Source organism: Lepeophtheirus salmonis, chromosome 5 (genome assembly GCF_016086655.4).
Source record: "Lepeophtheirus salmonis chromosome 5, UVic_Lsal_1.4, whole genome shotgun sequence".
NCBI classification, from domain to species: domain Eukaryota; kingdom Metazoa; phylum Arthropoda; class Copepoda; order Siphonostomatoida; family Caligidae; genus Lepeophtheirus; species Lepeophtheirus salmonis.
In genome coordinates, this window is record NC_052135.2 from 63,085,453 (window position 1) to 63,110,724 (window position 25,272).

Here is a 25,272-nt window from a genome sequence, read left to right on the forward strand (position 1 = left end):
GATAAACTTTGACCTTTTTTCTAAAACTAACCTAAAGTTACATTCTTTTTTTTCAAATTTATAGCAAGTATTTTAGCCTTTTTTCTGTTTTAATATGAATTGAAATAAACGCCTGAAAGAGTTGAATCCTTTATAGATACTAGCATTTCATATTCTGTACAACTCTTTTAGTATATGCTGTAAATGTTGATGAATTATCATATACATCAGAGAGCAATATTATTTTGTGTTCCCTGTATAATATACTCATTTTTTTCGTTATTATGTATAGGTATATATTGTACATTCAGGGAGCTCCTAAACGCCTTTTAGACTTTATAAATATTACAACGTTGTTATTTCTTACATAAAAAATGCCTTTTTTCAAACATCCAAACTTACATTCATACATAAAGTTATACTTTGCTTTATAAACATATATATGGAAGAAGAATTGTCCCAGCTCCATCTATGTGAGTAACAAACACCTATATTTTTTATTAAATAATATTATCATTCAGGGAGTTGTCCTATTTTACCGCATTTGTCGCTTTGTTTACAAACAAATATAAATAAACAACGCTCATACCTCATTGTTTAAGTATCTAGCGAGACATTAATGTTTGAAGTCAAAGAGTAGCTATGCTGTATGTGGAAAACGGGTATGTATGCTAGTTGAGACTACTAGAGAGACTAAAGAACAGCAACTGAACTTTAAATGTTGAAATGATTGGAAATTTTAAGAGGATCAAGAATCAAATAATGAATATTTTTGGTAAAAAAAGAAATTCTACACCTACCACTTTCATTTTCTAATCTCTCTTCCTTTTTTTACATCTCTATTTCTACATCAAGGACTTCACAGTCTCCCTTACAGTCAGTCCCTGCCACATTCACAGCACGAAGGATGAAATAATTCGTTGGCCTCGAAACAACCCAATCGCAGTTTTTTCGAATAAGAGTTGATAATATCTCTTCAAACAAAATTGTACGAAAGAATAACGAGAAATAAGAATTATAACATAATAATGACAGCTGATGTTCTTTCAATGATCCAATTTCATATCATCCTAATTATGTATTTCTTCATTATTTTTAATTTAAGAGGTTCCTGTGGGATAAAAGTTATAAAACTGTTGTTCATGAGGTCCCTTTGGTAGTACGTTGAGAAGAACCATAAATAGGTTAAATTTCTGCAATTTCATATAGAGTTTGGTCATAATGGTTGTACATTAAGATTTTAACATTTTTCTATGTAGTAACACAATATAAAAAATTGAGAACCACCGCTGTAGAATATACAAAGATACTATGTATGCACTTTCTAATTTAAAGGAGCTGACTTTATGTATTTATCAATTCAATAATATATTAATAGATCTTCGCTTGCTTGAAGATGCCTAAACTTCATTTATCTAGCTTCTTTTGATTTGATTTTTATCTTTTCTTTTAGAAAGAACAGGGTTGCGAGTGGACAAATAAGCTCGTAAAGAGAAGTTCTTGACATAGAAAAAGAAAGAGAGAGAGAAAAGGGGAAAAAGAAAATATAAATGAAAAAAAGGAAAGTGAAGTATATTGTTTTAATCTTCTCAAAAAAAAGATACATCACATGTAGACGTACAAGCCTAGAAATAAGCTAATAAGCCGTAAAGTTTTTTACTTCTTTTTGCCTTATGAGTGAACACGTCGTTACTTTTATTGTGTCACACAACCTTTCCTCCAAAAAGAAACAGAAAAAAGGGTCGAAATCATCTAGTAGTTAGCTAAATAAGTCAACCATGCCAACTGCTATTTATTATTTAGTACTCCCGAGACTATCATTCCCATCACAATTTTTAAAATGAATTACATATACATACATATCTATATTCCATATATTTGAATTATATTTAATATTTTATTCGATACGGTATGATAGAATTGTTTATTCATATTTTATAAAAAGCGTAGCTTTACATTTGTATTTCAATATGATAGTCAAAATTTCTTCATAAAAATGATTAATGACAAGGGATCAACGCAAAATTGTATTCTTGTCCTTTTGGAAACGGAGCATAACTCTGTATAACTTATTACTTCACTTATTTATCAAAAATAATACATTATAAAAATAGCCAGGACGTATCAAGTGAGACTAGGGAATCGACAATTGGCAAAAAAATGCATAGAATAATTTTCTGTTAGCAAGGTAACGCCATTTGGTCGATTTGAGTTGTTGGGCTGTGAACAATTCCCAACAATTACAATTTGGAAAAGTAAAGCTATTGAGATGAGTCAAGTAATTTTTTGGAAACATGAGATTAAAAGAACTTAAAAATTCGAAAAATTATTACTTTTAGCTTTTTTTAACCTTGATCTAGTCTTAGACGGTAAAAAAAAGACGAATTCTATTATTCCATAAGAGTTCCTCTTTTTTATCGAAACTTGGAAGGCTGCGTGATTAATAAATTGGTAAAAACGACTAATATCTTAACATTAATATATTTAAGAAAATATTCAAATAATTTTGGATTTTTAAATAATAATACCTTATTTAAAAGAATTTGCTAAATACTACTAACTAATTTTGTGCCTTTTTTTTTTTTTTTTTTTTTGGTCTTTTTTTGCAGAAGAGGTTGGGAGGTACAACAAAAGTAACAAACGTATAATGACAGATTCTGTCTCTAACAAGATGACTGACTTCCCAGAATGATGATCTCACATGAAAACACTATTATACATATTGAAATCAAAATGTGATTAGATACTTTTTAGATGTTGTTCAATTTAATTTGACTAAAAGTATAATATTACATCAACTAGAATGGCATATAAAGCATGGTATATAATAGGAAAAAAAAGTATAATTGAAATGACAGTCACAATATTTTACATACAGTAGTAAATGAAAGGAGAAAGTGGAAATCTGGAAAGGTAAATAAGACATTTGGGAGTATTGTTCTATTTTTGTATTATGTCAAATTGAGTGAAGTCAATAGTGTGACACTAATCAATTGGTATATTTTTAATTAAACCAATCAACGTTCAAGCCAGTGATAAGGAGAAAAAGAAAAAGGAGAAAAATCAACAGCTGACAACAAAATACGCCGTATATATTTTTCTTAGCGAGTTCAAGATAATCAGTGACAAGGCAGGTCAGTCATCCTTTTTTTAACCTCGCCAGGCAGATAAGACGTCAAGGCGATAAATAAAAGTGTTCCCTTGCTTAATTAAACATAATATAGTCAGCTGTTTCTGTTTACAAGTTCATTAATTATATTTATATATCCAGATATTTTATTCATATAACGTCACAGAATCGGTGGTGTGTAACAATAAAACTTTCATGAAAATAGCGTCTCTGACATACCTTGTCTCTAAGTACCTTGAGCGAGGTAACGCTATGACACATATCCTAAAACTTGCATAAATACTCTCCTTATTGTACCTCTCAACTTCTCATTCAAAAAGAAACAGAAAAAGGCCCAAAATCAGTTGGTGGTTTGCCCAATTCTTCTCAACTATAATATTATTATTCAATTATTGAAGGAAATTGTTCAATAAGCAAAAATAACAAGAGCTAAATCGAATTCAACCAATCGACGTTGAGAACACTGATAAGAGGAAAATTAATTTAAAAAAATGGAGAGCTTACCAAAAAATACAGTATAAAATTTTTATTAATGAGGTAACACCATCTATCACAATATATTGATTTAAATTCCATTCACAAAAATTATAAATTTTGAACCCACTTCCATTGTCATCTTTATTGTGTTTGGCAACCTTTTCCCTCAAAAGAAACAGGGAGGGAAACCCATAAGTAGTTGGTAGTTAGGCCATTCTTCCTAACTATGGTAATTACTCGGAATTTTTCACACCTTAACGGGAGCTAATTCAAAATAAACCAATCAATGTGCAGAACACTCATAAGGGGAAAGACTGTAGAAAAATTTACAACTAATGACAAAATCCCTTTTAGTTCAATAACCAAACAAAAATTTCAAATTTGTTAAAACTAAATTTGTGTTTTATTGATATACAAAAAAAAAAAAATTAATTAATACTTTCCAATTAGAATTTCACTCCACTCTATCAATAGAGTTTTTTCACTGACGTCATAAATTACATCATAATTGAAAGAGACGTTGATATTTTTAATACATAAAATGTACAAATTTCCCATAAACCTTGATAAAGCCCCATCTAATGGTTTAATTAATATAAAACGACTAAACACCTGGATTGAATACTACTTGATGCCAATGATAAACACGGATATTTGAAGTAAATCAAAGTAATATCTATCGAAAATCATTAAAAATGGTTAGATCTTTTTTTTAATCGATTGGGAAAGAGAAAAGAAGGATAGTTAAAGAAAAATATTTTATTCTTTCCATTATATAAGTTAATTTGTATCAACAACATACGGAAATAACATTGTATAACGATGTAATAGTATATTTTTAATACATTTTAGGGTTATATAAATAATAAAATAAGGCAAATGAGCAATAAAAAATTTATAGACCGTGAGGTTTAAGTCCTTTGATTTGATACTCACATTTTGACATCCAATAGTTTACCATTTTTCTTAATATTAATGAAAAAGGGTATTCTTTATTATAATACTTGTTTTTTGAAAAAAATATTTCACAAACTGGTACATTACTGAAACTAAAAATATTTGGTACTGGTTAGGGGGTAATAAGCTGAAAAAATATTTTAGTAATGATACATTGCTAAAAAAAGAGGTTGAGAATCCTGGTTTAGGCCCCCAACATGGACAACATCAAAGTTGTGATGTCAAAAGAAACGCTAAACAGTAATTCTATATACTTTGTTGAATATAATATCTTAAGTTTCAGGTAAAAATATTATAATGTTTTGTTTTGTTTTTACATTTACGAAACCTGTTTTTGTACGTAGCTGAACAAAATAAACCTAGGGACATATACTATGTTGCGAGAATCTTTCCTAATCCCTTGTGGATAATATCCATAATAATTTAAGAATATCATTGTTAAGTTTTTGTTTAAGATGTTTAAAGGCTTACTTAAAGGATATAACAAGACATATCATTTATCTATCTGGATCATTTCATTTTATATTTCCATAAATGGGATTTGTATATAATTCAAACATTAAAGTTGCTTATTTTAATATTAATAAAAAATACAGACTGTTGAAAAATAAAAATAAAAACACGTGATCTGATCTTTTTACAAATATCTGATAATATAGCAATATCAGTTGTTTACTGTTCACTCTTGAAGGATGACTAAGGTAAGTTAATAGTATGGGTATATTTATAATTTACCTTCTTTTTTAAAATATAATTTAGCCAGTTTTATATTCGTATTTCCGAAGTTCCTGTTCCTGGAGAGTCAGAATCGGTGCGTTCTACAAATTAATGTTATAAACTCACAAAAACTCCTTCTTCCATTCTTTCAAATTTAGCTCTAAATTTAAAAGGCGTAGAGTTCGAAACAGAGCCCGTGCATTTAATTAAGGATGGAGGTGAACAACACAAAGAGGACTATAAAGAAAAAAATCCAATGGCTCAAGTTCCAACTTTAGGCATTGATGGGATCTACCTAACTCAATCTGTTGCCATAATGGAGTTCCTTGAAGAAAAGTATCCAAATGCAAATAGACTTCTTCCAAAAGATGTTCATGATAGAGCTCGTGTAAGGGAATTAACAGAGGTAATTGCCTCAGGGATTCAGCCCATTCAAAACTTGAATGTAATGCAAAAATATAGCACTGAAACGGATAAAAGAATGGAGTGGTCAAAGCATTGGATCACAAGAGGATTTGAAGGTAATGTTTGAATGCAATATCTGTAAATTTTTATCGAGATATGCAAAAAAAAAATCATTGGTATTTTTATTCAGAGATATTCTTAAACTCATGAATGATCATTATTATTATTTATTATTCACGAATGTAGCCGTTGAAAAGTTGCTCTCAAAATATTCGGGAAAGTTCTGTGTTGGTGATGAAGTATCCATGGCGGACTGTTGTTTGATACCCCAAGTATACAATGCCAATAGGTAAAACATTATCTTGTATGGGATATTTGCTTATCAAAATTTACTATGCAGGTTCAAGGTAGAAATGGACCAATTCCCAAATGTTCTACGTATTTGTGATGAATTGGAAGCCATTGAGGCATTTAAAAAGGCGCATCCTTCTGTGCAACCAGATTGTCCTCCAAATCTATAGGATTGTTATATAAATAATTAATTCATAGATTACATTTGTGGAATTTGTCTTCAAAATAAAGAAACTAACTGTCAAACACTAAACATCCATATGGTTGTAATTGTATACGACTAAGAGTAATTAATATCAGTAAATCGTTTATTATTTTCTAGTTGTGGTATAATAATATTACGCAACAACTTTTACTTAACATCGCTAAACCTAGTATAGTCTATGCGTACGAAAAGTAGTGGGCAAATGATATAATTTAATTATAAAACTAGTCCTTTTAATCACTAGTTTTTGATTGATGCATTGATTTCATTTTGATCAATTACTATTAATCATGCATGACTTATTTCAACTATAATGATCAATCAGTAGGGTAGACCGGGGATAGTTACAACAATCCCTTTTCCTTGCATAACCAAAAAGCTATAGTCACAAAGTTGAAAATTATAATTATATAATACAATGAAGATGACTGTGATAAACGTTTAATTGCTTTGTCCACTTTCTTTCGAGATATTGGATAAAAACTGATTTTGAGCTGTAAAAGTTTTTTGTTTTTTTTTATAGGAATAATACTTTGATAATAATGTAGTCAGTTTTTATTGTTTACTTTAATTTATATCAATTGAGTTATTGATTCTTTTCCGGTCACGAGTAGGGTTTTTACTAAAAACTCTGTGGTTTCAACTATTGAGAGAGAAAAGAGGACAAGACTGAAGACGGGTTAGATTGTAAGGCCTGTTGAGACTGTAATTTCAAAAAAAAAATGTAAAAACACGTTTCTAGCCTATAGAACGGCTGGAAAGTACCCAGTATGTGAATATCCTTGGAACTAAGGCCATAACACCCCAAATTTGAGGAAATACAATGGCCTAGCATTTCTTCATAAGGATTGTTAATCACTGTTCAGACCAGATATATATTTGGGGGAGGGGGGTTGTGAGGGGCTTTTAATTATTTTTTCAAGTTTTGGCGGTAAGTTGCATACCGTTTTGGTACTGACAGTACCCGAAAACATCCCTAACATTCGGGGTACAATTGGGGGATAGTGGGGGCCTCTTAGTAGTTTCTTCAAGTATCGGCGGTGGGTTGCATCCCATTTTTGGGACCCAGTTGTACCCGAAAACACCCCCAACATTCGAGCTACAATTGGAGGGATGTAAGGGGCTCCTAGTAGTTACTTAAGTATATCCGGTACTCGAAAACACACCCAATATTTGGGGTATAAAATGACAATTCATAAATTATATGCCCCGTTTCCTCATAAATTTATACGAAATGGTTTTATACTAAATTGTTTTTATACGAAATGTCCTTATACGAATTGTCCATACACCGTACGCCACTTATAATTACATATATAAGATAAACAAATAAAACATTTACAGAAACAGAACATAGTTAATAATAAAATTAAAAAGATTTTTTTTTTTACTATTTACTGTGATTGATAATTAAAGTATGTCATGAAATTACACAAAAAAACAAAACATAAATAAATATAATATATTTATAAGTATACAGTACGAGTATATTCTATAAAAATGGTGAGTAACAAGTCTCCTCCATAGTGTTTGAATCTGAATAAATGATGTGAACTGAATATTGAAACGAATAATATATTACAAGCATGTTAATTAATTCAACAACATGCTATACTATAATATTTAATCAAATAATATTAAAATCGCATGTTTTATAATAGAAATATAGATCGATAAACACTTACCTAAAATGTTTACTTTTAGTGTCAAAAATTTCAATGTAGAAATTCTCTATAACTTTGCTGCAATTCAAATGAAGACTTATGAGAATTCAATCTGTACAATAAATCCAAATAGTGATATTTTATAACTAATTTGACATATTACTTGAGTGATATTTATTCTTGATCAATTAAGACAAATCATCTTTCTATATAAGATAGGGGTACAAACATTGATGAATTTCGAAACATCACATCACATCAAACTTTCATTATCATCCCCCCTGCATCTTTGGAACAGGCAGGCTCATACTAGTAAACGTTACATATTTTGATTAAAAAATTTAAAGGGAATATCAATTTAAACTAAAAATATACATTAACAACGTATAAGCCTCATTTATTCATATATTTAGGCGAAATATCCCTAGGGCAAAATTGCGTTAAGGCGAAGTGGTTTAAGGCAAAATAGTTTAGAGCAAAAATATCGTTCCCGTATAAGAATTCCTTTGTCCTATCAACAGTATTTTTTTAGAAGCAAAATCAATAAGGCATGAGAGAAATAATTAAAATATATTACCCGCAAGGCTGTGTGACAGTTGTAGTTTGTAGTAAAAAAAGACCCATGCAGAGATGAATTTTCACAGCACCCTCAATGTGACTAACATACACCTATAATTTTTATTAAATAATAAAAAAACTCTCTGTCACTTTGTTTACTAACTAAAAAGTAAATAACGTACAAGCCCCATTGAAAATAATTAAATCTTCTAACTACATTAAAAACACTAGTTGAGAATACACCTATAAATCTAAATATGAAACCAATTTTGCTTTCGTTAAGGAGAAGCTTATATTTTGGAACATAAAATATGATGTATGTAGTAGCCTCAATATATATTCAAAGTGTGATCATTTTGCTTACGGTTATCAAGGCATTTTATTTATTCATATTTTCTATCATGATAAATAAATAAGCTAAACATAAAAATCGGGAACATCTCTCATAGCTTCTGCACTAGCAAATATAAATTTGTATTGAACTGCAATATTTTTATGACCAAAAATATTTGTATTGAAAAAACTCTTATCATAGTACTTATAAATACCAAAGATATTAGTGCATTAATATTTGAGTATGTATCAATAGCCATTTTATTGGAATTGGCATTCAATTATGTGTACTCCTTTTTATAATTTAATTATTCTAGATTCTACTATTAATAGTAGTGGTTCTTAACCCTTTTTCGTATAATTTATTTTTTGTGTCATTCAATCAATCATACAGATTTATTTTCTTCCTCACTAAGAAAAAATTATTTAAGGAATACTCTAGATGTGGAACGCGCACTCTTTTGTTGTTACCTTCCTTTTTGACCAACTAAAAGCTATTTTTTCTATTTGTAGAATAGTATTAAATGAAACATATTATTGAATTAAATAATATTTATTAGTGATGGGACAATTACACAAAAATTCCCGATGCAGAGTCCGATTCTTTAATGTTTTAAAAATATCAATTTGCTTTAAATTTCTAAGAATTACAATTGATAACATAAATACCTACCTTTAATTAATTTAAATGATATTTATAGCTATGTACTGCGAGCTGAATTTTGCAGCATGAGTATTTACAAGTTTAAAAAAAAACACTCGAGGAATTACTCGAGCAATACTCGGTACTCGCTTGAATAATCGTTACTCACTCTAACACTTTTGCTCGCTTAAAAACTTATCAGACAAAAAATCATATTTTTTTAAGAATTATTGAAACTTGTAATTTAAAAATTATTTACTAATTTATTTTCCAAGATTCCCTTAAAGATTAATTAAATCATGATAATAAGTGTGACTCAACAGCTTATATAGTCTACACATCAATATTTTTATATAGTCTTGATATAAATTATAAGCAATATATGTTTTTTTGTGGTACTGATGCTTATAATTATGAATGCATATGATAATAAGTAGAAACATAAAAGTTTTTAGACGGTTAATATTTTTTTTTTTTTTAATATTCATCCTTACAGAGGGAAAATTGATTTTTTTAAATTTATTGAATACGAATACATATTAAAATTTTAACCAGTTAATTCATTTCAAGTTGTAACTACTATTTAATCAAAGAAGATAATGATAGTTAGTAAAATAATATTTCAGTACTGAAATGTTGCAAGTACTAGAGGAATGGGGATTATGTTTGAGCTTAAATCCCCAGGTATATGCCAAATGAATTACTAGATAGTAAATTGAAAATCAAATTTGACCATTCAAATTTATATTTAAAAGCGGCCCCTCCCTCATGTATTTAGAAATATTGATTTATTAATTATCATTCAACTATATTAATGCAGACGAATTTGTCGTATGTCTATTGGTCTGAGAAGGAATTTTGAATGTGTGCTTCATTAACTACGTAATTCGAAGCAATATCGATTACTCCCACTAGTCTAAAAAAAATTAAATAAAAGTAACTTTTCAAACAAACTAGGATATAAGAATACACATTGCACAAAAGACAACCAGTTTCTAAATAGTGTTGCCTATGGGACAACATAAATTCTAAATTTGAAAGAGAAAGGAAGTCAATCTTGGAAGATTTACATTTATAAATGGTCTCCAAAAAGAAAAACAGAGAATCCCAAGTTTTGACGGGTTCTGAGCTTTTGTCAAATTTTGCAAAGGCGAGCTCTCCTAAATCCCTTTACAAAACTTATTCCCCTAAAATAACAATATCTGCATTGACTGCATGTGTTTAGAATATATTTGTTGACGTTTAGCTTGTGTTCAATTTGTTTCTTCTCAGTTTTCGAGGATTTATTATTTTATTACAGTATTTATAAAATGATTAGACTCAAGTAACACATTCACATGGTCGTTTTTTATATCTTGACGGATATATTTAATAATTTTTTAATAACTTAAAAAAGTAATAAATAGTTCAATACCAGTAATAAATAATAATACATAAGAATCGAAATTGGAAATTAAACAGTATTGTCCCGATGTCAATTCCAGAAAAAACACTTGATTCTCGATTTCGATTAATCGTCCTATCACTATTATTTATCAAAAAACTAGCGGTAATACCAACATTACCCAGAGTAATTAGGAAAATTTATAATCAAATTTTGCTTTAACAATATAGAAGATAACTCCCCGAGAAATCGTCAGTGTTCATCTCCGTTTTTCATGAGCACCCTCGTACGTAACTACTTAATCCTCATATCAGAATCATGTGTGTTTTGTCCTCAAGAATGAAATAATAAGAAGAGTTTGAGAAAAAAAAATATAATGGGATGAATGATAAATACTTTAGTCTTTAGAGCGTTTATTGTAATATAGCAGTATTTATATTTCATTCAAATCTTATCATATCTTATCATAATCATCTGTTCTGATTTAAGCTCTGTCAGTGATGTATATACCAAATGTATTAACTGGAGTGTTACTTGGAGAATGCCTATAAATGTAAATAAATGTGTCCTGCTTTCTAAAATCGAGTTTATCCAAGCAAGTCTTAAGGTGGTAGATGATTACTTAGACTTATGAATTTACGTTTCTCGCGATCTGAAATTTAAGAACTATATACACTACATAATAGGGAAGGCCAATCGAAACTTGGGAATTATTAAAAGAAGCTTCAAAACTCGTGACCCTTCGTTTATAGTAAAACTTTATGTCTTCCCGATTTTAATGTACGGATCGGATATCTAGAGTCCTTCAAGAAACTGATTGAATAAGTCATTAGAAAAGGTGGAAGCTAGGCTTAGATCATTTTTTCCATCATTGGTAGATAATGAGAACTAAGAATGCAAAATCAAAAGACTAGGCCTCATCACTTTGTCTCATAGACGTGCTATTAAAAATATAATTACACTCCACTGAATTTTAAACAAAAATATAAACATCCTCCACCCTGGATATTAAATAAAGGCTATTTCTTCCACAAAACAAGACTTTCCACTCACAATAACATCTACCAACCAAAACCAAAGATTGACATCGTTAAGCATAGTTTGTACTACAGATCGACAAGTCTTCAAAATACATTATCTTTTTACTTTTATTAAGAATGATAATTTTTATATTTTATAAGCATTAAATATAATTCGACCTTTAAAGTTTTTGTTTATCGCCGCTGGGCGAAATAAATTAAATAAAAATATACTGAAAATGCACATGAATTTTACTCCATATGAGACGAATAATAAATAATAAAAAAAGCAGAAACAGTGCCCTTGTTATGAATGCACACGCCTGCAATATTTCATTTATCAAAAATATTTAGATGATGTACATCAGGGAGCACTATATATACTATACAGTCTAACCTGACGACACGTTCTATACTACACACATACGCCCGCAATATTTTATTAATACGGCTATATTATTATTTCTTTGATCAAAATATGTTTAAGATAAATATCATGAAGAACTATATACAGTGAACCCAGGTACTAGTTTTCATATATTCAGAAATCCATACAGAACGACAAACTTTTCTTAATTAATATAGATAATATGCATAAAATAAATCCAAAAAAATATTTCAATTATTTAAAACATCCATAACAGGATTGTTTCAATTCAATTTTCTTTTTCATTTCAAAGCTATACTACTCTATAAAAATAATACTCCTTAGTTTGTCAAAAAAAAGGAAGAGAAACAAGAGTACCTATTCAATTTGATAATGTTTCTTGGATTGCCTAATTACGGGTAAGTAAATAAATTAAGTAATTAACGACTTATTAGTAAAAGTTATATGTATATATTTTTAGATTATTCTATGACCAACATTGGCTTGCTAAAATAGACTCAAGATTAAGTACTTTTGGCTTTGTTAGATATACAAGACTGCAAAAACTTGGTTTAAAGGTTCTCAAGTCACTATAGCAGTACATAAAATGTCAGTGAATGACTTTTACAATTTAAAAATTATTAAAGGACTTGTTATAATATCTCATTTCCTGAATATTTTGTTCAAGGGTCCTTTTTTATATACATTGAAAATTTTTTTTTTTCTGTCTATTCAAGTTGTCATTTTTCATCAATAGTTTGAGGGCTTTAAATCCTAAGTATAGAAGAATAAATGTTTCTATTTTTTGATGATTTTTATCAATTTATTGGTGTATATGTAACCAGTGGAAGAGTGGCATGAATTTTACTGGAGAGGGTCTGTATAAATTTTAGGGTAGGAGGTCTAATTTTAAGCTAAAATGCTTATTTTGTTAATATAATGCAATTCTTCCTAGCAATTTAATATTATAATATTTTATATATATCTACATATATGATAGGAATAAAGATTTTTAAAAAATAGCAATCCAACACTACAGATTTATAAATATCTATTTTATTTTAAATTTAGCTCTTTGTTGGAAGATTTTCGAATCTTTCATTGATAAAAAAAAAAGGAATTCCATATTTTCTTTCAATTTGGCGGTCTATCATAATATTATTTTACTTTTTCTTTTTTTTCCTTTTTTTATCAAAATTTAAAAAATATAGAGGGTTGATCTTATCTAGTGTTGAACATTTTATTACTTTCAATCCGGAATGACATTGATGCAAAATCACAGATGATGACAACAAGAAATCTTATCTCTGAACAAAGCAAGCTGAGGCAGTTGGAAAGAGTAATGAAAATTTCTCTAGGCTAACTAAAATCAGGCAAATTTTTGCTCTTTTCTGATGATTTTTTTTTTTACCGTTGATGCCACTGTGAATAAGCAGAACAGCCGCTACAACACAACCAAACATCTAGACAATGTCTCAACTTCAATAGGGCATGTCTTCAGAACAAAAAATCCAGTGGCCTGCACAGGTGAAGTCTGCCCTCCCATTTTTGTGGAGAGGAAAGGAGTGGCTCAATGGAGATACTTACATCTAACTTCTGTATAAGAAAGTTTTACCTTGGCCCAGAATAAAGTTTGGAGCCAACTTTGTTTTCAATCAAGACGGTGCTCCGTTTCATTCCGCCACTAAGACCCAGGGCTTGCTGAGAGATAACTTTCCGAACTTTTGGGATCTCAACATGTGGCCTCCCTGATCTCCAGACGCAAACCCCTTGGACTACTGGTCTGAAGAAGAGGGTTTATGCTACTCCTCATAGGAGTGTCTAGTCTCTAGAGACTTCCATCAAGAAGGAGTGAACCAAGCACGTGTTTGACTACATAGTCAAGGTCTACAAGAGATTTAGGCTTCTTTTTGAGACAATTATTATAGTTGAGGTGTCAAATATTTAATCAAAGTTGTGCCAGCCACTATTTTCAGATTATTTTGTAAAATTCATGTCCTCACAAGATCTCTAGTTTAAATTTTACTCTTGAAAAAATAAAATGTATTTATACCTGCTTCAATGCATTTTATCGATTATTTAAACCTGATCCAAATGTTGAAGATAGTGTTGAGTTCAAAATCGCCTAATACAAATGAGGAATCGTAGAAGTGCTCCACCAATGTTTCCGACTAATAGAGCTTGGTTTATATATACATATGAAGGATGTCTAATTTTAGCTTACTACCCAGGTGAACTGTTTTTAGTACGCGTCCTTTAGACCATGACAAAGGCTTCAAATCAGAACAACACTAAAATTTTGAGAGGTTAAAAGAACATTTTAAGAACTTTTAATTATCGTAAAACCAAAATTTTATCATGGATGAGTTGACTGACATGCTCAATGGTCACAACCTCAACCGTTCCACAATAATATTGTGTTGATATTGAGTAAAGCATTACATAATAGATATTCTATTTCAAAACACCAGCCACCATTGTAGGATGTTGATAGGATTTTTTTTTTTATATACAACAGAAGTGTTCATATTTTTCCTTTGCATTATTTGAAGTTTAATGAGAACCTTCATACTTAATAATAGTATTCATTGACTAAGTTTGATATACTAAATTTATCATTATAGCAAGATGTAGATCAATGTTAGAAATAATCAGCATAATTATGAGTATTGAAAACTACTTTTTGATTTTTTTTTAAATTATAATGTTTTCCTCATCTTGAAAGACTTGGAAAGTTCAAATACCAAAACAAATAAAAATTGGTTCTAGAACTACTTCACTTGTTTGGAGTTGTCATAATAAGAACAAGCAACTTTATTTATACCTTATTATTTTATATAAAGCAAAGTTTATCTGTATATATGTATGAATCTTTGAACCAAATGAAGGCATTTTTTATCTAAGACATAACAATGTAGTCGTATTAATAAATATAGTAGTCGTTTAGCATGCCACATCTACGGATTATACAAGATGCAGTGTATATAGTGATCCCTGGTGTATATGATGTACATATTTTTGATCCAAGAAGTAACAATGTAGTCGTATTAACGAAATATTGCAGGCGTGTACAATGTGTATGTAGCACTGTTTCTGTTTGTTTTTGTTATTCTCTTTTATGTAGCTCATAATTCATATGTATTGTCAGTACATGTAAAGATTTGAATAAAATATAAACACTAGTATGTAAAAATGAATTAACTCTTGCAGGGTATTGTATAAAGCATTGAGAGAGCACTGTTTTTGTTAGTGAGCATACTAGAAATTAAAGTACTCGTCAGTCATCATATCTTCTTTTTTTTTTAAATCTCAAACTGATATTATTATACTTCCATTCTTGAGGTGTGAACACAATATGGATTAATATTCTTCACTAAATAATACTGTTGTCACCTTTTTTGTATTTCCCGAACTTTTTTTGGAAAGAAACAGAAAAAAGATCCAAAGCCAATTCTTTCCAAAGAGAGAATTTATATTCAATCATTGTCCACAGTTTCACAAGAGACAATTCGACATCCATTTATCAACGTTCAGAGAACTAACTAGGTGGGAGATGGAACAGAGACATCGACAACTGACGGAAAAAGAATGTATAAATTATTATGTTAGTGAGGTAACACCGTTATAGGAGGTAACTGTTTCCAAGTCTACAAGAGTTCATTCGGAGAATTCGCCCAACCAAAGCGAGAAACACTAATAAGTGAAAATAAAATTAGCAAATAGACAGCTGACATTTATGACTATACATTTTGTTTTTTTCCAATCTAACTTATTCAAAAATAATATCCACAAGGTACTTAAATGATCGATAATAAAAAAGATTTTAATTAATCAAAGTCTTGTGACCTTGTTTTCATTTAAAAAAGAGAAAGACTTATGTAAATAAGCATGGATACATTCACGAAACTATATTAAGACTAGTAATAAATAAAGGAACATTTAGTGGTAGAAAATAAGTATTGGAGCAAATGAATGCTATCACTATAAATTATCTGTAATAATCCAGTTAAAACTTTAATACTTTGTGCTCCAGGCAGTTGCAAAAAACTAAGGAGTCATCTTTCTTTTCTCTTTTCAAAAAAGATTTTTTTTTTTTTTTTACGAATACATTTTCGCCAATTATATAAATTCTAAAAAGGGAAATATACAATATTATATGTAGATGTTTCTACTTCATCATATAAAACGAGTAAGATAAATTTGCACTTATCAAAATTACAATAAAATTACTGGACATCAATTATCATGAGAGCAAAAAGAAGACCACTAGTAGAAGGGAGCGCTCTTTTAGCATTTTTCTCTTTCGCTCTGTCTCACATGGTTTGTAAAAAGGAAAAAAAAAGGAAATGTAAGGAAATACTTTCTTTTGCTTCAGCCGAAAACTTCTGTCAAAAAAAAAAGAAAGCAAAAGGGGAACTAGTTGTAGGGTGCTCTTGTTATATCTTATATATATATATATTCAACTAGATTCTCAAAAAAAGAAGAGGAAAAGGGTCTCCTCATTCCTTCCATCTATGTATGTAAGAAATGAATAAGACAAATGTGAGAGGGACACAATAGTTTTCACATTGTAGATTAGAGGACTGAATGAAAGGGAAACAATTGAATACAACATTGGTAAGAGCTGAGGAGTAGAGCTCTTTTAAGAAGTGCTTCAAACCTCCTACATATATTATTATTCAAACACTTTACCAATAGTTATTAATTTATATCATAAATAAATAAAAAGTGAACTAACTGGTGGATCAATAACCATAGTGTCTATTATTAGCCTAAAGAAAAAATAGCAAATATTGATGATCCAGAAAATATCAAAAGTGCCATCCAGAGGTGGATTGAACTGACTTTTGCCACAGATATTCCGTCTTTTAAAATACATACATTATAATCCTATAATGGATATGCGAATGATGTGGTATATTGAGCCATGACTGGAGCTCATACAAACTGGACTCCTGATCCCGCCGTGGGTCACTTGCTCCACACACTTCGCCGGTTCAGGAGATTGTCGGATGCAGATGAAGAAGAGGAATTCCTTGAGAGTATTCTTCAATGTCGAGAGCTAAATGCTCTCGTAAAGGCTCACAACGTCATACTTTTTTGCAATCAGGAGCAATGTCCAGTCGTTTCCAACGGCTGTCAAATTGCTGGAGATGTGATGGAGGATATTCGTCCCTATGCTCTAATGATTGAAGAATGTCGTGAGCTCTATGGGCTCTTGACTACACCCCATGTCAAAGTAATTCATTTGAATCAAGGAGAAAAAGTCCGAAATTATATTTATTTATATATTTCTTCCAGAATCTACTTCTTTCCCACGATACCATTGCACAGAGAGATTATTTGCCTAAGCTGTGCAACGTTCCTTATGAAGTGGACGAAGATGAAGATACCATCAAAATGGTTCAGCTTATTAAAAGCAACGATCCTTTAGTAAGGCTTCATTCATACCCATGATTTTCGCATCTTAATCATCTACTTATACATAAATATATCTATAATTACAGGGCGATCAAAAAAGCACAGAGCCCATTGTGGTAAGTTTTGATTTTCTATATATGTTTTATCATAACTTGTTTTTTAATGAAAGCTCTAACAGTACATAACTGCATCAATAGGCTACATCACACATGTAGAACATACTACGACTATAGATACGTGACAGTATCTAATGATTTTATAAAATTTATGAGCAGCCATTTCTTTTTTTTTAAAGATGAGTTTTTATATCTCAACTACAATTAATTTGTATCCTTTATTAAGAATTTACAACATTAGAGATATTTTATCGATTAATGGTTTTTTTCTGCATTTTATATTTGATACTTATATTAGTATTAACCTATGCAATAAATGTTTTAAATGTTTTTTGATTTAGTTTAATTTATGTCCTACTAAAATCAGTAGATGCCTTAATAGTACTTTATTTAAAGAATAAGTATTTATCCTGTAGATTTCATTTAGAAATCTACATGTTAATGCAGATTTGTAAATGAAATCTACTTCGTATCTTTAAAAAAAATCGTGTTTTGAGGATATTCATATCTCAAGTTATTACCATAAATGTACAGTCAAACCTGTATTCACTGTTCAGGCAAGAGAAACTGAAAGAGCCGTCCCTTAGGGAAGACGACCTCTTTAACTAGGTTTCTAATTTTCTAAGAATTATAAATTTAAAAACTGGAGATAGCCGCTTAGTACGGAAACACAATTAAAAAGGGTGGTCGTTAGATCAGGAGGACTGTATAGATTATTATCAGAAGTAACCGTCATTGCTCTGAGTTATTAAGCGTCGATGAATAAACAAACTTTGCTAGATTTGCTTTATTAATATAGAAGATGACTCCTTTAGAAATCTGAAGTGCTACTCTACGTTTTTAATAAGTACACTCACACAAAAGGTTTATAGAAATACAAAGTTATACCATAACGCATGTACAACTGATGTTTAACTTCCACCACGCTTTAATATTGAACTCATAGTAGATGAATGGTTCCGTGTTTTGTCAAAATCTGCTTATCTTGCCCAGCAGTTGGTACAATACATCAGATTGAAAATTCTAGCAAGCCCACTGACATGATGGGCTAACCTTGACTCACACCTAATTACTCATCATTTATATGTTCTCTCCTCCAGAATAAAATAATAATAATAGCAGCTTAAAAACATTACCGAGGTTACCCACAACAACAAAACTTGCACGCTAAAAATTGCTTAGAAGATTCAACCCTAAATATATGTATTGCCTTTTGTTTAATATGACGCACTGAACTTTAGCTACACACACTAACGCATCATCTAGAGTAACATTCATTATTCTTTTTAAGTACTTCCACTTTCTTTTCTTTTTTAATAAGACACGCTGAGCTATAGATACAAACTCTTGTTGTTAAAAATGGGTCATCGTCAGACAATCAAACCAACAGACAGACAAACTTTGGTTTGATAATATGGATACACCTAGTATCCAAATAACTAAAAAATTGCCCTCCTTAGTACAATTTCAAACGTTCAAGACTTCTTAGTATAAATTCAAACTCTTTATATCTGTAAACATCATTAAATTATGAATATATTGTGTGTCATACTTTAACTAATAAGTAATTATTAATACATTTTATAAATGTTTCACTATTAAAAAGTAATTTTAATACAATGTACATATTTTTAATATAGATTATTTCGTCACATTGATGTTTTTTTTTTTGCGCGTGACAAACTGGAAACACATTTTATCTCTTTATTAAAAAAACATCATCTAGCAAAATAAAAAATATCCTTTAACTCAAATACATATTTATGTATACCACAACAGTCAAATCTGGTCTAACAGTTACCTGATTTATGTGTGGCATCACAATAACTACCCATATACAGTTCCCGCGTAGGAATTTCATAGCATTAAAATAACTGTATTAAGCGTGTCTCTAAAATCCAAAAACAGCGTTCACGCAAATTTATAGATGAACCTGATTTTCACTTTATTAAATGTACAGAGACTGTTGAGTACAAGACAAAAAAAGAAGTGACCTGTTACAGGCTTATACTGCCAATGTCGGGCACAACAATAAATCCGAAAAAATCTTAATTTTCGTTTGTGGTATAAATGAGATATTTTTGAAAAATATTTTGCTAAAAAAATTATTTGATATATGATTTTTTTTTCTCTTTACTTGAAGCAATACATTAATTTAATCTTTTCTCCAATAGCCTTAGTCTCCCACTTAATATTATGAGGCTATAAAAATCAAATTCTAATCACTAATTACTTCATATGAGATTACCTAAGCCACAATGCAATTTGACCTTCAACCCATTAAAAATATAATTATCATACCTACTTTTTTGGCTCTCCTGTAAGTATCAATTAAAGTCAGATACATTGTTCTGCCTGAAAAGGGTATGAGGTACCCTCTCTTATGAGTTGATAAATATTAAATATGTATCCATACATCGAGGGTTGTATTCAAATTGTAGAAACTCAAAAATTACAAATATTAGTGTTATTGCATATATGTAATCCTAGAAGTCCTAGATTTAATGGCAATACTTAAATACAGATAAATTCATACTGTTGAAATGAGTTTTAGTGATCCATGTTATAGTAAAAATTAGAAAACACCATTATTCATGATGAAATAATGGATTTTCTAACCTTAATCATGAGTAGTAAATATTTGAGTTACGACAGTTTGGCACTCACCCTATGGTCTATGAATGAATTTGTTTCTGCATTTCTGTCCTTCCCTCACTATCTATCTGAGAACAAATTTTATCCCATTACTTGCCCTAACGTTACAACACAGATTTGACTGTGTATGTAAATAAGTGGCTTTCATAAAGAACATGAAACAATTTTTATACAGATTCGACAAGGAGGAAAAATATTTTGTATTTTTCCCTTCATTTTATTTTTGTGAAATATCATTACGAGTACATACACATGTATATAATATTTATTTATTTGAAAATGTACTTTTTTAAAGTCCTGTTTGTGACATGAATTAAATCCCTGATCTCATAAATAATAAAAAGCAACTGCTTTGAAGTCAGCTTTTGAAGACGTTATTTTGTGCATTTGAAATTTTTTTTTTAAATTTTAGGTTAAATGTCTTGACTCTTGATTAGAATTAAAGACGGAAATAAATGGATAAAGTGTTGTGAAAAGAGGGGGGAAGAGAAAATCCTAGGAATGTTATTGAATCTTAAATAACTTAATATTAAGTGACGGAAAAAGTAATTTCATATTTCCTGCCCTTTTTTTCAACTAAGTATATCTTGTTCAATATTGGTCACATCGGATCATACGATAAAGTGTTGTAAAAGTGTGGAAGTATAATACAAACACTTTTGGGACAGTATTGCACTTGACGAGTGAAGTCGTGAATTATCGTGCGTCGAGTATGGAGATCTCAAATGAAGGAATTCGCTAAATTTTGCATTTTTACTCCTGAAAGGGAAAAACACCTCGAAAGTGACTACGAAAATTTGGAATGTATACGAGGCAAATAATATTTTAGTTCTTGTTGCACAACAGTGGTTCAAACCATTTTTTTCAATCATTTTTATCCTCTACTGTGAACAACTCGACCGTTTGAAGCTGGTGATCGAACAGAAGCGGCCAGCTTCGGTGAATAGGAGACAACAAGAAATCATCAAGACATCGCCCAGCCGCACACATCATTGATCACGCGCCTGAAGCTCCGGGACCTCGGATGGGAAGTTGTTATGCATCTAACCTTCAGTACACGTACCTGGTGTATGTCCGAGTTTTTACCAATAGAGACAAGGGCCTCTACATATAGGGCATTACGAAGTTGAATTCTCTATGGCAACCAGTTATCAAACAGGTCAACGCATACTTGCCTTAAATCAGATGATTGCATGTAACACTTCTTATAAAACATTGAAATTAAGCGAAAAATACAAAATGACTTTGTTCCCAACCTTGTGATTTCTATAACGTGCAGACTCTTTAAAGATGTGTTTTAGCAGTCTACTTTTATGGTTACTGTATTTATGTATTTTTATTAAATTATATTTTGGATTCGAGTCAAAACGATCAAAGAGTTTTTAATTTATGTTTCGTGTTGAGTTTGTGTTTGTATACCAATATTTGAGTTCCAGTTTTTTGGGTTCTCTCTTTTAATACATTAACGATAGTAAAAATTTTGAGGAATACTTGAATTTTTGATTATTTGAGTTCAAATACAGTCAAATTGTCGGTTTTATAAACGCTGTATTGTTTAAGATTCTAGTAATACTCGAATCTAATTAAATGATAAATGAATTTAAATTACTGTCACTAAACTAAAATTATAATCTTTTCTTAGGGGGCTACAATCAAAGCGGAAGAAGCAACTGGCAGAATACTTATTGCCCGCGTCATGCATGGTGGAGCAGCTGATCGATCAGGGCTAATATCAGTTGGAGATGAAATTATTGAAGTAAACGGTATCAATGTGGAGGGGAAATCTCCAAATGACGTACTCAGAATCTTGGTATATATATATTTTTTTTTTTTAAGAATTATTATTTACTACATATTTTTAATTTGTATGAATTAGCAAATGGCTCAAAACACAATAACGTTCAAGTTAATACCCAATGAAAATCGGCAAATGTGCCGTGAATCTCGAATTCGTTTAAGGGCTCTTTTTGACTATGATCCTAGTGATGACAAGTATATTCCTTGTAAAGAGGCAGGTCTTCCTTTTGTCAAAGGAGAAATAATTCATATAGTGAGTCAAGATGATCCATACTGGTGGCAAGCAAGGAAAGAACAAGATCGGAATATGAGAGCAGGTCTTATTCCCAGTCGTGCACTTCAAGAAAGACGAATCGTGCAAGAAAGAAACGAAATTTCAAAAGAAGATCAAGGTAGGTTTTTATTAGCAGTTGCAGAATCCTAAAACACTATTACATCAATCACGCTCCTGTGTCTTCCTTTTACCTCATTGTCCATCACTCCACCTTTACTCCAGGTGTTCCTGCTTCCCTCATTTGTGGTGGTTTATTCTCCAACTCTTCATCCAATAATTATAATACAATGCCTGATCCCTCTAGTTATACCCTATGCACTGGCAATGAGCTTTCTATGAACGGAAAAATTAAAAAAGTAATTTATGATTTAACAGAAAATGAGGAATTTGATAAGGATGAAATTGCTACATATGAAGAAGTTGCGAGACTATTTCCTAGACCTGGATCATATAGGCCTATTGTATTAATTGGACCACCGGGAGTGGGTCGAAATGAACTTAAAAGAAGAATCATTGCTTTAGATCCAGATAGACATAAAGCAACAGTTCCACGTACGTACTTAGTCTTGGAATTATTGGGTCAAACGTTATTAATTAATCATCTCTATTTTACAAATTTTGAGAGGTTAAGAGTCAACTTTTTACAGTTTTTCTTTGAACAATGTTGTACAAGATATAGTTAGCTGTCGATTACTAATAAAAACATTGTCCTAGTTGCCACCATTAGCACACAGTACGAGAAGAGAATTGATATAGCAGCACTCCTCCGCACGTAATTGTCCCAGAAGACCATCAGGGAGCAGACTGGGGTCTCGACGAAAATGATTTACAATGCCTTCCATGCATGTAGTGTGTACTTCTTGTACTGTGTGCTCATGTTAGCGACAACTACAATGTTTTTCTTTGCCATTGAAAGCTAATTATATATTCTACAAAAATGATTGTAGGAAAATTGTAAAAAAAAACCTCTTAATTTCTTAAAATTTACATAATAGAGATGAGTAAACAATGACGGTTGGCCCTGTAGTTTTAATTTCCATATCCTCATTTCATCTCCTTCTTTTTATTCAGATACTTCCAGGCCAAAAAAACCGGGTGAAGTGCATGGCACGGACTACTATTTTACAACAAGAGATCAAATGCAAGTTGATATTAATTTAGGCAAGTTCATAGAACATGGAGAGTATCGTGGAAATTTGTATGGTACTTCAACTGATGGGATACGAGATCTTATTCATGCTGGAATCCAACCTATCATTTGCCCCCATTATCAGGTAAAGACATTCCTTCAGTTTTTATATAAGAGCCGTTATTATACTTCTTTACATATATAGGCTTTAAAGATGTTGAGAACTGCGGAATTAAAGCCCTTCATTATATATATTGAAGCCCCTCCTTTTGAAAGATTGAAAGAAACAAGGCATCAAGCATACGCACGCTCCACTTTTGATGAAACTAGTTCTAGGGCCTTTACGGTAAATATGTTTACGTATTAGTTAATTAAAATATATGTATGAAACGTTGTCTACGGGACTGAGATTATTGAGACATTCTTTGTTGTAATCAATGGCAGAGTGGCGCAATTTTCACAAGAGAGGCCAGGCGTAAGTTTTAGTGCCCAACAATTTACAAAAGTAGTTAAGTAGTGCTTAATTTCTTTGATAATTTCACCTATTTATTTAAAAAATCGAGTGTTTTTTTTTCAAATGACCTTTGTAAATAATTTTCCCCCCTAATATGACATCCCTCAAACTTTTCTCGTAGTACCCCGAGCCCCCCTACCACTCGGCCGAAATTATAAAAAAAAGATTTTCTCATATTACATATTTCCCTAGGATGAGGAATTCGTCACCATGATTCGTTTAGGACAAAAAGTAGAATCGCATTATGGACACTGGATTGATTTGACTATAGTGAATGAAGATCTGAATGAGGCATTTGAGCAATTAGTCAAGGCAATTCGGAGATTAGATCAAGATGCACATTGGGTTCCTGTGTCTTGGGTGCAATGAGTTATTAAGTATATCATTTGGACATGGATGTTATCTACCGCATATCAATCGCTACTTGGCATAATTACAGCAACTAAAACTAACATCTATTTAATTAATTCAGAGTTCCCTTTCAAAGAAAAAATAATGTGATTTGCAAAAAGGTTTTTTTTTTTTTTAATTTCAGTTCAAGCTAAAATATTTATATTTACTAACATATGCGCTTTATTATGTGTTCATGACATTTTCCTTCTCCAATTCAAGAACATAGGTACTATACAATGTTGATGATAAAAAACATGTAATTTTCAAAGCTTCTCAAGAAAGTAAACCCCTCCCCCCCATTTTCTGAAAGGATCACCTATACATAGAGGAATAATTTGTCAATAATAGCTCATTAATGCATTAATTACTACAGAAACAAAAATCGGCTTTTTACCCAAAGAAAAAGAAGAAACATATTCAATATTATGCCACACACTACTACAGAGTAATTAAATATTATATCCTTTTTAGAGAATAAAAATTTTAAGGTTCATTGTTGTATTTTTTATTGATAATAATATTTCATATTCTTATGAGTTAATTAATTATTTCAATTTTATATACTATTTTAACATACTATATATATAATTATTATGAATACATTTAAAAAAATCAATTCTTTCCAATATTTTGTTGTTTCTTAAAAATATTTTTTCTATCATTATTTTTGTATGATTTTATCCCTATAAACATACAAGATATACATATGTACATAGTCATATTATACATATAATATATCATTGTCTTCAACTTAGAAATGAATACAATCGTATAGATGCTCTCA

General features: G+C 30.5%; 2 protein-coding genes and 1 long non-coding RNA gene across 4 annotated transcripts; 2 read left to right on the forward strand and 1 right to left on the reverse strand.

Annotated features, from left to right (window-relative positions):
- The first annotated feature begins 4,910 nt into the window (after positions 1 to 4,910).
- On the forward strand, positions 4,911 to 6,269 carry LOC121117657 (probable maleylacetoacetate isomerase 2). The gene is made up of 5 exons (XM_040712108.2): positions 4,911 to 5,244; positions 5,303 to 5,354; positions 5,419 to 5,781; positions 5,912 to 6,014; positions 6,066 to 6,269. Exons 1-5 carry the CDS (start codon positions 5,236 to 5,238, stop codon positions 6,184 to 6,186), a joined length of 648 nt encoding a protein of 215 aa, XP_040568042.1. The 5' UTR covers positions 4,911 to 5,235; the 3' UTR covers positions 6,187 to 6,269.
- Positions 6,270 to 6,761: 492 nt separating this feature from the next.
- Positions 6,762 to 8,000, reverse strand: LOC139905510 (uncharacterized). The gene is made up of 2 exons (XR_011780343.1): positions 7,907 to 8,000; positions 6,762 to 7,775 (listed from the first exon to the last, which is right to left on the reverse strand). It is a non-coding gene; the product is annotated as an uncharacterized lncRNA (long non-coding RNA).
- An 8,654-nt stretch (positions 8,001 to 16,654) lies between these two features.
- On the forward strand, positions 16,655 to 25,272 carry metro (membrane palmitoylated protein 7-like protein metro). 2 transcript variants are annotated; one of them, XM_040712906.2, is made up of 9 exons: positions 16,655 to 17,428; positions 17,491 to 17,622; positions 17,697 to 17,726; positions 22,024 to 22,191; positions 22,258 to 22,570; positions 22,675 to 23,004; positions 23,524 to 23,726; positions 23,787 to 23,927; positions 24,288 to 25,272. In XM_040712906.2, the coding sequence occupies exons 1-9, from the start codon at positions 17,117 to 17,119 to the stop codon at positions 24,462 to 24,464; spliced, it is 1,806 nt and encodes a 601-aa protein (XP_040568840.1). In that variant the 5' UTR covers positions 16,655 to 17,116; the 3' UTR covers positions 24,465 to 25,272. The 2 variants fall into 2 exon arrangements, with proteins under 2 accessions (XP_040568840.1, XP_040568841.1); XM_040712907.2 differs by having other exon boundaries at positions 22,828 to 23,004.

What these genes read in the sequence shown, in the direction of transcription:
- LOC121117657 (XM_040712108.2), top strand. An exon ending in GATCACAAGAGGATTTGAAG is followed by an intron (nt 5,782 to 5,911) that starts GTAATGTTTGAA and finishes TCACGAATGTAG; the next exon opens with CCGTTGAAAAGTTGCTCTCA. An exon ending in CAAGTATACAATGCCAATAG is followed by an intron (nt 6,015 to 6,065) that starts GTAAAACATTAT and finishes TTTACTATGCAG; the next exon opens with GTTCAAGGTAGAAATGGACC.
- metro (XM_040712906.2), top strand. Translation starts at nt 17,117, where the DNA reads ATGACTGGAGCTCATACAAACTGGACTCCTGATCCCGCCGTGGGTCAC. An exon ending in TGACTACACCCCATGTCAAA is followed by an intron (nt 17,429 to 17,490) that starts GTAATTCATTTG and finishes TATTTCTTCCAG; the next exon opens with AATCTACTTCTTTCCCACGA. An exon ending in AAAGCACAGAGCCCATTGTG is followed by an intron (nt 17,727 to 22,023) that starts GTAAGTTTTGAT and finishes ATCTTTTCTTAG; the next exon opens with GGGGCTACAATCAAAGCGGA.